The sequence below is a fragment of the Epinephelus fuscoguttatus genome, linkage group LG21 (genome assembly GCF_011397635.1).
Source record: "Epinephelus fuscoguttatus linkage group LG21, E.fuscoguttatus.final_Chr_v1".
NCBI classification, from domain to species: domain Eukaryota; kingdom Metazoa; phylum Chordata; class Actinopteri; order Perciformes; family Serranidae; genus Epinephelus; species Epinephelus fuscoguttatus.
Window position 1 is genome coordinate 2036798 of NC_064772.1, and position 15902 is coordinate 2052699.

At 41.5% G+C, this 15902-nt stretch overlaps 1 protein-coding gene across 1 annotated transcript in view; it reads right to left on the minus strand.

The window, feature by feature from the left end:
• LOC125882113 (activin receptor type-2B-like) overlaps positions 1 to 15902 on the minus strand; it is a 123070-nt gene that overhangs the window by 48478 nt on the left and 58690 nt on the right. The window contains exon 2 of the mRNA XM_049565803.1: positions 9735 to 9942. Within this exon, the coding sequence (XP_049421760.1) occupies positions 9735 to 9942 (208 nt within the window). The remainder of the gene's footprint in view (positions 1 to 9734; positions 9943 to 15902) is intronic.

The following is a 15902-nucleotide window of genomic DNA, read 5'->3' on the forward strand; positions in this document are numbered from 1 at the left end:
TAGCACTTGGCTAACTCCTGGGAGCATTCTCGGTGGTCGATGTTAGCCGAGACATGCCGGTGGTTGAACACTCGCTGAGCTAATGTGGACTAATATTTGACTCCGTGGTCTGTTATAGAGCATTACGTTGTGTTTCGTGCACATGCAGGTGTATGGGGGCTGCCGTGTGTTTGTATATTCATTATTGTTCAATAAACATGCATTTTATCTCGGGATGTCTTGAAATTTTCTTCACCCCTTCTTCGTCCTGCAATGAATGAGTGCATCGGCTTTCTACTGCGCCACAGCGCCACTTTAGCGGTTGGGAGGTGTATTGCACATTGGTAGTAAGTGTGAAATCTGTGACTATGCGGTTAGTACATTACATGTTTGATTTGAACGTTTATGGAGACGTGAATCGGTCAAGACCGGGAACCCCCAAACCAAAAAACGGGGTTCGTTTTCAAGACGTTCATGCAATGAACGTATTAGTCCAAGGCTAGTGCAGTATATAAACACAGGCCGTGTCTTCACGTGTCTGTGCTGCTGTCTCAAGACTGCTTTGCGCATGCTCCCAGAGCGCTGGGCTTTCTGGGAGATGTAGTCAGTGTGGTTGCTTTGGGTCTTCTGTGTTGTGTTTGACATTGTTAAATATGTAAATAATGTGTAGGTAGATTCATGTTATATGAATGGCAACAGTCTTGTTTAGAATGATAGCTGATGGAGAAAATATTAACCAGCTTAAAGACTTATGTTCTATTTATTGTTTGGCAAGTGGAAACAGCTGGCATATGACGCCTGCTTACGGTGTATAACCATCTTTATCTATGGAAGCCCATTTTCGCCAGTAATGGAAAAAAAGAAATTGCTATTCCTAATCAAAATTGTGAGATTGAGAGGCAGGACAACTAGTACACTGTGGTGTAGTCAATAGTAAATATTGGTGATTTACAAAATCACCAAAAACTATTTTTACTGTTAATGTAAACGTTGTTACTATAAAAAATACAGTACTTTCTTTGTAATATTATATAGAAAATATTCATTTTTACTGTAAAGACAGGTTTACACAAACATTTCTGCTGTTTAAATTAAAAAAAATACAGTATTTGTATTTTCAAATTTGGCTGTGATTTTTTTAAAAAAAAATTTAATTGAAAGCCTCCTTCAAATAGTAGCCTGCCCCTATTTGTAGCCTGGTCCCAAACTATTATTTTGTTAATAGTAGCCCTGGCTACTATTTGAGGAAATCTGTATATATGTAACATACAGTCACTGGCCACTTTGTGTACACCTGTGTAATCTAATGCAAGCCAGTAAAACAACTATACCACGATTTTTTCCCTGAAGCTTATACATTTTCGGTTATTGTTGACATCGTCTAGAAAGTGGTGATTCTACTTTGTTTATTATTGAGGTCATAGTGAATGGTGGTGGTGTACTGAGGTGGCCTCCTAATTTTGTCTAATTGAGGGGGACAAATATTAGGAACACTTTAAATATATTGCACTCCAGTACACCAACACCACCCACTACAACCTCAATAATAAAGTAGACAAAAGCTGAAAAAGTAAAAGCTTTGTAAATGTAGAATGTGTGGCAGAGCTGTTGTATTGGATTGTATTAGATTGCACAAGTGTACCTAATAAAGTGGCCAGTAAGCCCCACATTTACACCACCAATCCATGCCTGCTCTGGATCTCTCCGCAGCCCCTGGTTGCTCAACAGCCTCAGCCCCTGAGACCATGCTGATCAAAAGTTATTAAAAGCTTTTCTCTATGTCAAGGGGTTTGGCTACTATGAGACGACAAAATGCCTCTATAGCGCCCCCTTGAAATTTTAAAAATATCCTTCCCATAGGGGTCTTTTTTTGGAGTAGGAAGATGAAACGTCACACCACGTCAGGATTAACTTACTCTGAGTTTACACATAACCACTTCAGTGATGCGCGATGCTGCCCCCCCAGCGTTGATGCGGGAGAGCGAGGGCCTGGTCACAGCTGCTTGCAGCTTTAATCTTAGCTTGTTATTGTTGCTAAAATAAGTCTAATTTGTATACCATATCAAACTACAACCATTATTAAGCATAAATAAACACGTTTATTTATTCATTATCCTTAACTGCTTATCCTGTTAAGGGTCACATCGGGGCTGGAGCCTATCCCAGCTGACACTGGACGAGTGGTGGGGTACACCCTGGACAGGCTGCCAGACTATCACAGAGCTGACACATAGAACCCGGGGAACATAGAAACGCTCCCGTCTCTATGTTGCCCCATTTAACCCTGAAAAAAGGGTTCTATGTTCCCAGCTTACACAAAAAAGGTTCTATGTTTCCCGGGTTCTATGTTTCCCTCTTACACAAAAAAGGTTCTATGTTTCTCTCTTACTAAAAAAAAGGCTCTATGTTCCCCGTTTATCCAAAAAAGGCAGGAAACATAGCAGTTGCATTAATATGTTGTTTTAACATCTCTAAACACACACAACGGAACATAATGGGGAGAAATTACAATCAGAAACTTACCCTTTGGGCGATCTATGGTGGGCAATCTGGGAAATTATATCCTTTACAGAAGGTTTTTTTAATCCAGCCATTAAATGCAGTGTTTCAGTTAGTGCAGATTTCTTCGAGCAGCCAAGACCAACTGGTAAGAAAAGAATAATTATCATGGCCGAAATAAAGATAAATAAGCTGTTAAGTGTGGCGTTTTTTTCGGGAACTCTGTTCGATAAATCCACCATGATATTTATTCATTTTGTGATAAAAATAAATGCGTCTATGTTGTTGATCACGGATGTTGATATCAAATGTTCAGTTTCATATTTCATACATATTTCCCTGTACCCATAAGCAAACGGGGAAACGCATTAACTGTACATAATTATTTATCTTTATTTCGGCCATGATCAATATTCTTTTGTTTACGAACACTGGTAGATAACTATCTTGCCACGGGTGGTCTTTGACTGCTCCTGACGCTACCGTCATTAAAACAAGAGAGGAAGAAATCTGAGTATCTGATTGGTCGAAGGACCGAACTGAACAGTTGATATCAACATCCGTGATCAACAACATAGACGCATTTATTTTTATCACAAAACTAATAAATAATCATGGTGGATTTACTGAACAGTGTTCCCGAAAAAACGCTGCACTTAACAGCTTATTGTAATTTCTCCCCATTATGTTCCATTATGTGTGTTTAGAGATGTTAAAACAACATATTAATGCAACTGCTATGTTTCCTGCCTTTTTTGGATAAGAGGGAAACATAGAACCTTTTTTGTGTAAGCGGGGAACATAGAACCTTTTTTGCAGGGTTAAATGGGGAACCTAGAACCCAGGGAACATAGAACCCAGGGAACACACGGATGACCCCCATAGCGACACAGCCATTCACACTCACATTCACACCTATGGCTAATTTAGGAAGAGAAGAAGCTGGAGAACCCAGAGAAACCTGGAGAAAACCCACGCTGACACAAGGAGAACCTGCAAACTCCACAGAGGTGGGCTCCAGCCAGCTGGCAGGATTGAACCATGGATGTATAAAGACACCTGGATACAGCACTGGAAGCGGGGCCCCGTTCATTCCTATGAAGGTTGCTCAATAGTGTATGAAACCAAAATGGTTCAACTGCTGCATATAAAATTTCCCAGATGATTGGGCACTGTTTCTGCACTGTGTGGCTCATAGAGCAGGTGCACTTGAGACTTCTAGAGAGTTGGCTACTTCGGGTTCAGCTCCGTGCCAACTTGGATGGGGATAAATTAATTTAAAAGTGCAGCTTGTCTAGACTTTCCAAAATTATCACACCAAATGCATTAAATCCCCAAAGTGAAATGAGTCATTTCATGGGAGCTGTGACGCTAAAAAAAATGTATCCACTGATTTACAGACATGTCTTTCACAATGTAAAGACAATGGGAATGTCACTGAAAAAGTCCTTTTGAGACTCAGGGTATCACATAACAGACTTAGGAGTTGTAATTCCACTGTTTGGTCAAAATGAAAATTGGTGTCAAAGCTCAGCGCACATCCTAGGGGCCTGGTTCCAACCCAGAAAACCTCTTGCATGAACATGTTTCAACGATGAAATTTGTTAAGGTTTGTTTACCTTGTCCACTTTTGTGTCAGTATTGTCTGTAGACTGACACAGCAGAGTTGGCTGCCATCTTGTTTTAACATGGATTACTGTATTGTGCTTGTGCTACCACTAGATGGCAGATAAAAGTGTCCGCAAAATACAACTGAATGAGTTTGAAACAGAAAAAAATGTCCCCTCAAACTTCATACTTTTGGAAATCATTTTGACACATTTCTGATTTATGAAATTTCTTCTTTTCTGATCTGGTTTTCAAACAGCTTCACCTTTAATATGATCAAACGTTTACCATCAATAAAGTCCCTGTTCACATGCATCAATCATTTGGTAATAAAGACTTTTTTGTTTTGACCCCATTATACACATTCAGAAGTCTGGGACCAGGCTGAATATTCATCGCATTTCCACACTTATTTGTTCAAACTATAACATGGTGGTATCAACATTTGGTCTTGACTGATGAGCACATTTACCAAGGTTTAAATCTGAAGCTGTAAATCTGGTCACAAAGACCGCCAATACAGACACTGAAACATCTTGAGAAAATCCATACGTATATATATATATATATATATATATACAGTACAGGCCAAAAGTTTGGACACACCTTCTCATTCAATGCGTTTTCTTGTGTAGATTGCGTGTAGATTCTCACTGAAGGCATCAAAACTATGAATGAACACATGTGGAGTTATGTACTTAACAAAAAAAGGTGAAATAACTGAAAACATGTTTTATATTCTAGTTTCTTCAAAATAGCCACCCTTTGCTCTGATTACTGCTTTGCACACTCTTGGCATTCTCTCCATAAGCTTCAAGAGGTAGTCACCTGAAATGGTTTCCACTTCACAGGTGTGCCTTATCAGGGTTAATTAGTGGAATTTCTTGCTTTATCAATGGGGTTGGGACCATCAGTTGTGTTGTGCAGAAGTCAGGTTAATACACAGCCGACAGCCCTATTGGACAACTGTTAAAATTCATATTATGGCAAGAACCAATCAGCTAACTAAAGAAAAACGAGTGGCCATCATTACTTTAAGAAATGAGGGTCAGTCAGTCCGGAAAATTGCAAAAACTTTAAATGTGTCCCCAAGTGGAGTCGCAAAAACCATCAAGCGCTACAACGAAAGTGGCACACATGAGGACCGACCCAGGAAAGGAAGACCAAGAGTCACCTCTGCTTCTGAGGATAAGTTCATCCGAGTCACCAGCCTCAGAAATCGCAAGTTAACAGCAGCTCAGATCAGAGACCAGATGAATGCCACACAGAGTTCTAGCAGCAGACCCATCTCTAGAACAACTGTTAAGAGGAGACTGCGAATCAGGCCTTCATGGTCAAATAGCTGCTAGGAAACCACTGCTAAGGAGAGGCAACAAGCAGAAGAGATTTGTTTGGGCCAAGAAACACAAGGAATGGACATTAGACCAGTGGAAATCTGTGCTTTGGTCTGATGAGTCCAAATTTGAGATCTTTGGTTCCAACCGCCGTGTCTTTGTGAGACGCAGAAAAGGTGAACGGATAGATTCCACATGCCTGGTTCCCACTGTGAAGCATGGAGGAGGAGGTGTGATGGTGTGGGGGTGTTTTGCTGGTGACACCTCCAGGCTGTGTAAGGGCTATTTGACCAAGAAGGAGAGTGATGGAGTGCTGCGGCAGATGACCTGGCCTCCACAGTCACCGGACCTGAACCCAATCGAGATAGTTGGAAAACCATTTCAGGTGACTACCTCTTGAAGCTCATCGAGAGAATGCCATAATAAATGCTGGACCCGCGGGTTGGAAATGACCCCGACCTGCGCATCACTACTGCGTAGTCCAACTCAGTCTCTCTCCGTTGCTGCTGCTGCGTCTGCCCTGCAGTGGTGAGTCTCATTACTGGTCAGCCTAATGTTTTAAGTTTGTTTACCTGGAAACTAAGTCTGTTAAAACAATGGGGAGGTGTGTGATTGTGTTCATGTGGCTTGACTCCTGGCTACATTAGCTGTTAGCTTGGAGAATACAGTGTATCGCTGAGAAGAAATGATTTGAATCACTCAGGAATCGAGGTTACGTCATTCACTGAGTGATTTGTTCACCGAGTGATTCGTCATGCAGTAAGCAGTCCCTCCCTGCACCCTGGCTGCCTCGCGACTCCCAAGTGATTGAACGTATGCACGGACTGAATCGGCAGTTCCATTCCCGGCCTGCATGCTCTCTGCTGAGCTCAACTGAACTGAGAAATGAATGCCCCAGGTTAGAGGTAAGCTGATCTGAGTCAGTGGGTAAGTTGATCCATGTAGGGTAAATTGACCGTCTGACTTTTTAAGTTGACACATGTGACGGCTCCTTGGCCTCTGACCTACTTTGTTTGGTTGCCTGGGATCTGGGGAATGGCTTATTAGGAGAGATGGCTGACACCTGATTTGGTGTGAATGCTCACCTATTTATATTGGGGCCTGAACATTCAGTCTCTCTCTCCTCTTTGAGTTGCTGGGTTTGTTTGATCTTGGGTTATTTAGTTTTTTGTTATCTTACATCTAAACACATTCACACACTCATACACTTCAGACATTACTGATAACTGACATACACATTTAAGTTTACTTTATTTAAATACATTTGTTTTTTCTACTTTAAAGTCATGTGTGGTCTCCATATTTTGTCATACCTTTGAGCCAGTTCGTGACACACATGAACATTCATTCATTGATTCATTCATCTTCTAACCGCTTCATCCTCTTGAGGGTCGCGGGGGGGGATTCATTCATCTTCTAACCGCTTCATCCTCTTGAGGGTCGCGGGGGGGCTGGAGCCTATCCCAGCTACATCGGGCGAGAGGCAGGGTACACCCTGGACAGGTCGCCAGACTATCGCAGGGCTGACACATAGAGACAAACAACCATTCACGCTCACATTCACACCTACGGACAATTTAGAGTTAGCAATTAACCTGCAGGTCTTTGGACTGTGGGAGGAAGCCGGAGTGCCCGGAGAGAACCCACGCTGACACGGGGAGAACATGCAAACTCCACACAGAAGGGCTCCCACGCCCGGGATCGAACCGGCAACCTTCTTGCTGTGAGGCGAGAGTGCTAACCACCACACCACCGTGCCGCCCGCACATGAACATAATTTATATATAATAATTTACCTCTTTTATAAAAAGTAATCGATTCATTTTCCAAATAGTCTTATTTCTGCCTGTTTCCTGAAAGCTAACTTAAACAACATGAAACCAACCAAATAAAGTTTAATATTTAGAATATTTTAATGTTTGCCACTGGTGAAACAATTTTAAATGAGGGTACTCATCCAAATTAAAAGGACAACCAGTGTAGTTTTGAGGAGCAAAGAAAAAAGTATGAAAGAAAAAAAGAAAATCCCAATAAATGCTAATGTTATGTTAAATGTTATAATAAGTCTACAATGTTCAACATGTGATAAACCAAACCAGTTGTGTAATACTACATTAAAATGCCATTTCATACTTCAGAGACTTAGCTTCAGTGCCTTAAGGAAGGTCAAGTTCAACCACTGGCTCAATTTACCCCACAGCGATTGGCTCACTTTGCCCCATAGCCACCTATTTGGCTAGCTTGGCAATTCAGGCTAATGTTTAGCCAAATGATTCACGTAATTTTATAAGTTGGCAAATCACCAACATCAGTGTTTCCCCTACCCTTTCTAGTTAATGTAAAGTGTATTTACTATACCGCTGTAATGTCAGTAAACAGTTGTTTCAGTAGTTAGCTGGTACGGAAATTAGCCTTGCTAAGTAGCAAACTGGCTAGCCTAGCTAGATTGTGCTGAATTAAGGTGCTCACAGACTCCAGCGTACTATAAGTGGAGCGGACTCCACAAGGAATGTCTGCAGTCATTCGGGCTTCCATAGTCGAGCACACTTCCGTGTTGTAGTTTCCAGTAAAAATGTCCGTGAAACACTACATTACACACAATTCTTGCGCGTTGTTTACACTCTTCTGTCATGGCGTCCTACACTGACAACGAGGAAGAGGAGCTGCTCTGCCTGCTGGCTCTGCAAGCAAATAAACCGAAGAGACGGTGGTATGTACGGCCACTAAATGCCACAATAGACCAGGAAGGGGAGTTTGCCATGTTGGTGAGGGACATGTGAAGTCTTGACAAACATAAACACTGGCGGCAAATACAAAATGCAGATCAGTGTCACATTTATTGGAGGCTGATGTGAAAAATACATGCCAAGCAGTCTTGTGTGACACTGGTGCGCAGAGTGGAGTCCACGCGGTCGTAAAATCTGAGTTTTGCGCGCCCAGGGCTTGTGGACGTCGGCTTTTAGTCCGGGCGGGCCTCCGCGGAGTCCGCTCCGCGTACGTTACACCCGAGTATGTTTGCGCCTTTACTATGAACACACAGTAAACGTGGTTTCAGTGTGATATTACAGTATAGCAGTTACAGTAATAAGAGCTCAAATACATCCCTAACATGTTTTCACTTGTTTCAAGCAAATAAAAAGTGTTTTTTTCTTATTAAAAACAAAAAAACTTACTCCATGGACAAATTTTTCTACTTATTCCAAGTGAAAATTTGCTTGAAGCAAGTGAAAATTGTCTAAAAACAAGTTACTTTTTCGGTGATGAGTCTTATTTTAAGTGTAATGAGATTGTTTTGACTAGAAATGAGACATTTTGACTAGAAATAAGACAAATATTCTTGGTAAGATTTTGAGTTTTTGCAGTGAAGTACTGATATTTCTGAGTGTTAGTAAAATGTTAAGTTAAGTGCTGGTTTTCCTGAGTGTCTGCGAACGCGTCTCGTGAGTGAGACACCTCCTCAAAATTCCCTATATCCCAATCTGATCAAGGATGTGATCTGAGACGTGCTGGTACTCCACCTCACAACCCACAGAACTCAAAAAATCTGCCACCAAGACCCTGATCTGGTGCAAGACACCACAGGACACCCCCAGAGGTCTTGTGTCCATGCCTCAACGGTCAGAGCCAAGTCTGATCCAAGGAGGCTCACCGGGATTGTAGGTACCTCTGGGATAGCAGCATGTGCCATGAGTCAATCGGATTGGGATTTGGGTAATTTTGAGGCCAGGCCAATGCCTTGACCTCTTTGTCACGTTCCTCAGGTCATTCCTGAACAGTTTTTGCAGTATGGTATGGTACATTGTTCTACTGGAGGGGCCACAGACATGAACTTGTCTCTGTGCATCCTGCAAACAGTTGTGTTTAAAAGATTAAAATTAAAAATAAGTCATTTCTTTAATTTACTTCCAAAACAAATGCATGTGTTAGCCTGATCAAGATTTTTACAACATGAGGTGCTGGCATTCATGGAAACACCTCCGCTTCTGTCAATAAGCAGTGCCAAAATCAATACAAAATGAAAGTTCCTTGTAGCTGCTTTAAAAGATACAGAGATATACTGACCTACTCTCAGTGTGTGGCAGTGTATTTATCTGCAGACACTGCCCTCTGCCTGGAGTGTATTATTTTCTTCTTATTTCGCTGTGTTCGGGCCAATTATGAGCACAGTGCACAGGTGTGGTGGGGGCTTTATCATAAGGTAGCAACCAGATGCCAGACTATCATCTATGGTTAACTTCAAATGTTGTACAGAGAGTAACCAACAATTCTTGCAAAGAATCCTGTCTAAAGTGTATTAGCTGTGTATGTTTGTACCGGTCGTAGCAGTTGAAGTCGTCCAGCCAGCAGCCTTTCTTCACCAGCTCGATCGAGCCTGAGTTGTTCCTCCAGGAGGCGTAGCAGTGCGAGCGTTTGTCCTTCTCGCCCTCGCAGCGCTCCACTCCGCTTTGATTAGTCTTCTCGATCTCAAAGTTGACATTGTAGTACAAACAGTCCCTGGTGTTGGCCTCCCCGCGGCTCAGTCCTGCAGCACAGACACAGCTTTAATGAATCTCTTATTATGAACGCTTTAAGCATTAAGACATTCATGAAAGATCCACAGTTAAAAGCTGTCGTGGGCGTTGATGCCTCAGCCCCCCCCCCCCCAATAATTCAACGGCACTCTGCTGCCTTCACAAACACCATTAGTGCCTTCTAATCATGCTCATCTTATTAGAGCACAGAGAGAAGAAAGGAAGCGGCATAATGAGCTGACTGTCTGCAGGTAAGCTAAAGCTTTAAATGACGTCTGGACTAGACCAAAGACTGAAGAAAAAACAAGACAAATGAGACTCTTCAGTAATCACAAGATCTGACAGATCTGCTTCTTCTACTTTCACTCTTTTCTCTTACAACCTTTTTCACTTTCCCCTCCTCCTCTCCCTTCTTCCTCTACTCTTCATCCTCACAATCTATCACTTTTCCATCCCTCCTCTCCTCCACCTTCTTCTGACTCTCTTCCCTGCTCTCTCTCACTCCTTCTTTTTCACCCTCTCCTTTCAACATTTCTCCTGTTATCTTTTCTTTTCCCTCTCTTCCCTGTCACTCTGTAACACTGCAAAGAATTCTATTCTTCTGGTCCTAAAATAAGTGAAACAATCTGTCTGTGTAGTTCATTATTATTATTATTATTATTATTATTATTATTATTATTATTATTATTATTATCATTATTATTATTATTATTATTATCTGATAGAAACTTGCCTCAAGAACTTTTTAGAAATAACTAATTTTTTCTAGAAAAATCATAAAACCTGTTGACTTTGATTTAAACAGGTTAAACCTGAGATGTTCTAACTGTGTCTGAATGGGTATTTTTGCTTATTGGAATGTCATTTATTGGAGTATCTTCAAATGCTTCATATCCCTAAAATCTGTACAACCTAAGCTAATAGGTTATGTGAGTCAATAAACCATAATAACTGTAGCCTGGTTCCAGACCATAGACCCCGCCCACTCAACTGAGTAGGCTTGCATCTCTGGTCTGGCATACTGCAATGAATTTGCGATTTATCTCGTCCAAACGATGGACGGACCAATGAACGCCGGGGGTCTAGCGATTAGCCAATCAGCGCCACGCTAATGTCAAGCTGTACGCCGGTGGGTAACTGGTGAGGATAGCAACAATGGCAACCGCTACAGATCCTACAGACCACATTAACGATGCTATGGAGGTATTTCGCCACTACTCGCGTTAATGGAGGACCAAATTAAGGAAGCTGCTAAACTGGATTTAACGGCGATGCAGCTGGGTGTGCACGACGACAGAGACATTTTAAACGGGCAATGCTGGCTTGTTTTTGGCACCCCCGAGGCATGGATACTAATGACGTCAGATTCTGGGTGAGTCATTGATCTCTACTGATTGGTTAGGGAAAAATCACATTCCCTCCCCCTTGTAAATCGCCTTCAGTGGAAGCCATGTCAGATTGAAGGTTCTGGGAGCTTCAGTCTGACACTCAGGCTATAATAACTGATTAAAGTACTGAAATTGTGTCATTAAAAAAAATACAACAATTTGAAGTTTTTCATTAGATTTTTACAAAATTAAAGCTATAGTGCGTAACTTCTACATGTCCGTAAATGTCCTTTTTCACCCAAGCCACTACTAGAGGAGATGACACAATGCTAACATCTAACATCTCGCTGTATTTTTCAATATATATCACTTTTAGTTTGCGTGTCGACCGGCGACATTCCCGCGCTGGCGCACAGGAAATGCTTCCTCACAACAAGAAGGGAGGGGGAGGAAGAGCAGAAAGTGTCATAGCAAGAGGGAGCGGAGGTAGAAAGAGAAAGCAACATGGCAGAGAAGCGGCCGAGAACGGGTCCGAAGTGGATCCTACCACAAAGAAAAAGCCTGGATGTTCGGCTGAAGGTCTATTAGCAAAGAAGGAAAGTGACCGACGGAGAAGGCAAACAAGGATTTGTATTGGCGTCGCTTTTCCTCAGTGGAGAGCCCTGAAGGAAGAAATTGGGCTGATGGCAGACACGGATGTTGCCTTGCTGCTGTTGGATAAGTAAGTGACTTGGTTTATAATTATATTATGAGTAGTATGTGTTGCTGTTACATGTACTGGACCTAGTACTTTATTATTTTCTTGGAAATGGTGCTATCAACGTAATGTAATGTTAGCAGCCTGGTGTTCGCCACGTTGTGTAGCGTTGTGTACACGGTGTGAAGCGAGTTTTACTCTGTGTACACGGTGTGTGGCGACTGGCGAGAAGTTATGCACTACAGCTTTAACACACAAAACATATTGATCGAAAAGATTTTGAGATGTAGAAACATAACCATACTATATCTCTTAACACTTTACAAGTTAGTTGAAATTTGTACATTATTTAGATAGATAGATTCATAGATTCATAGATTCATCATTCATTCATTCCTCCGCCGCCAGCACGTGTTTTCATGTGGTTTTGCACCACACGTAACATAGTGCAGTGACATCATTACAAGTTTACAACATGGTGACATGGAGGACAGATGCCTTAGCTTTCTGCTGCAAAAAGAATGAATGTTGTAGCTATTGTGGTTTTTATTTTAAAAAATGTATATATACAGGATTATGCAAACAATGACCGCCTGCAGCCATTACGGGGGAATTCCTAGGAAAATTCCAACGTATTTACAATGAAATACTACATTTGCACGGCACATAAGGTAAGGCAATCAAGGTCCTGATGTGATGACAAGGAAGACAGAGGCCTTAGCTTTCTGCTGCAGAAAGAATGAATGCTCTATTATAGTTCTTATTTTAGGTCTATATCATGCAGACAACGATCTCCTGTGGTCGTCTGTGGGAGGTCTATTTTTTAAAGGATTATATGCTCGGGTGTTTTTTTACATAATGTAATGTAATGTACTTTATTTATATAGCACTTTACAATGACCACAAGTGAATCAAAGTGCTTCACAAGAGATTAAAAAACAATTAAAAACACAACACACAACAGATTCATGAATAAAAAACAACAAATAAAAGGATAAAACAATAAAATAAAATAAAATAAACTAGGAGTGTCACCACACTACTGAGTATTAAAAGCCATCCTAAATAAGTAAGTTTTAAGTTTAGATTTGAAGAGGCACAGGTCAGAGGCAAGACATATATCAGTGGGGAGTTTATTCCAGTACTACTATATATATATTCCACTACTATACCCTCTTACATGCACAATCATACTCTTATACATACACCACTATACTCTCACACAAACACTACTATACCCTCTTATATTTAGCATCATGTTTTCTTTTATTTACTGTCATACTCTTAGTGTAACTGAGAATAATATTATATGTATGTAAGTATGATAGTATGTACATGAAAGTAACAAAGTTATAATATATGTATGAGAGAATAATATATTTGAAACAGAATAATAGCATATGTAAGAGAAATTAGTTGTACATGTGAATGCAAATAATCATGTGTAGGGAACAAAATGACAGTGAATGTAAGACAGAATGATAGGGTATGTGAATAACATTAGTTGATTGTGTGAGAGAGTTTGATTGAAATGGAAGGGAGTTTGATTGAAACGGAAATAAGACTGAATTCTCAGTTCCTGGTTATTTTTGATGAAGCGAGAAGAAGGCCCGCCTTCCCAATCATAATATGAGAAGATGGCGGACCTTGGGAGACTCAGTGAAGCTGTTGGCCTCTGACTGTCCACAGAGGCCGCTGAGCAGAGCAGAGCAGAGCACCCGCGGAGACTCGCGCACTGCAGCGCTTCACGGCCTGGACACACCGGAACTGAAGCACAGCGCCCAGCAGCTGAGGCAGTTTTCAATCGGCGCCCTTGCCTGTCCACACATTGAATGAATAGGGCATATTGTTCTGACCATTTTATTTATGGCTGTAGGCTCGGTGACACAAAATTAAAATTGTAATGAAGTGATTAGGGTATTGAAAAATGTGTTCGGTTATGCATTGTTGTGTTATTTTAAATTATAAACATGGTATTTTCTGCATGCTGTTATTTTATTTTGAAAATTGGCCGGATTCTCTCATCTTTTCTGTTTCTGACTTCCTGTTTGGTACGATCCGCTCTATCCAGCTTGACAGAAGTGCTCGCAGCTCGCGTGAAAAATAGACCAGACGCTGAACTGAAGCGCTGCAGTGCACGAGCCTCCGCGGGTGCTCCGCTCTGCTCAGCGGCCTGTGTGGACAGTCAGAGGCCAACAGCTTCACTGAGTCGCTCAATGTCCGCCATCTTTTCATATTATGATTGGGAAGGCGGGCCTTCTTCCCGCTTCATCAAAAATAACCAATCAGGAACTGAGAATTCAGTAATATTTCCGTTTCAATCAAACTCCCTTCCGTTTCAATCAAACTCTCTCACACAAACAACTATTCTCATTCACATACCCTATCATTCTGTCTTACATTCACTGTCATTTTGTTCCCCACACATGATTATTTGCATTCACATGTACAACTAATTTCTCTTTCATATGCTATTATTCTGTTTCAAATATATTATTCTCTCATACATATATTAGAGCTTTGTTTTACATATACTGTTACTTTCATGTACAGTACAGGCCAAAAGTTTGGACACACCTTCTCATTCAATGCGTTTTCTTTATTTTCATGACTATTTACATTGTAGATTCTCAATGAAGGCATCAAAACTATGAATGAACACATGTGGAGTTATGTACTTAACAAAAAAAGGTGAAATAACTGAAAACATGTTTTATATTCTAGTTTCTTCAAAATAGCCACCCTTTGCTCTGATTACTGCTTTGCATACTCTTGGCATTCTCTCGATGAGCTTCAAGACCCCCCCATAACCCCACCGCCACCATGGGCGACTCGATCCACAACACTGACATCAGCAAACCACTCACCCACACAACTCCACACACGCTGTCTGCCATCTGCCCTGAACAGTGAAAACCGGGATTCATCCGTGAAGAGAACATCTCTCTAACGTGCCAGACGCCATCAAATGTGAGCATTTGCCCACTCAAGTCGGTTACAACGACGAACTGCAGTCAGGTCAAGACCCCGATGAGGACAATGAACATACAGATGAGCTTCCCTGAGACGTTTTCTGTCAGTTTGTGCAGAAACTATTAGGTTATGCAAACTGATTGTTGCAGCAGCTGTCCGGGTGGCTGGTCTCAGACGATCTTGGAGGTGAACATGCTGGATGTGGAGGTCCTGGGCTGGTGGAGACGGCTTATGGTAGAGAAATGAACATTCAATTCACGGGCAACAGCTCTGGTGGACATTCCTGCAGTCAGCATGCCAATTGCATGCTCCCTCAAAACTTGCGACATCTGTGGCATTGTGCTGTGTGATAAAACTGAACATTTCAGAGTGGCCTTTTATTGTGGCCAGCCTAAGGCACACCCGTGCATTAATCATGCTATCTAATAAGCATCTTGATATGCCACACCTGTGAGGTGGGATGGATTATCTCGGCAAAGGAGAAGTGCTCACTAACACAGATTTAGACAGATTTGTGAACAATATTTGTGAGAAATGGTCTTTTGTGTATATAGAAAATGTTTTAGATCTTTGAGTTCAGCTCATGAAAAATGGGAGCAAAAACAAAAGTGTTGCGTTTATATTTTTGTTTAGTGTATATCTGTGTCAAACCTGCTACATGATGGGTTGTCTGTAATACTGCCACTGATGTGAACCTCAATCAGTCAATTTTTTATAAAGCCCAATATCACAAATAACAATTTGCCTCAGAGGGCTTTATAGCATATGACATCCCTCTGTTCTTTGGACCCTCACAGCGGACAAGGAAAAGAACTTCAGCCTACACAGAGGAGCTCAGTAGTACTCAGCAGTAGCCTACCTTGTCTGAAACCTCATCAGTATTCTGGAGGTCGACTTCAGTCACCATGGTGATCTGTGAGCTAATGGGCCAGGCAGCTGTCAGTGTGTGTGTGTGTGTGTGTGTGTGTGTGTG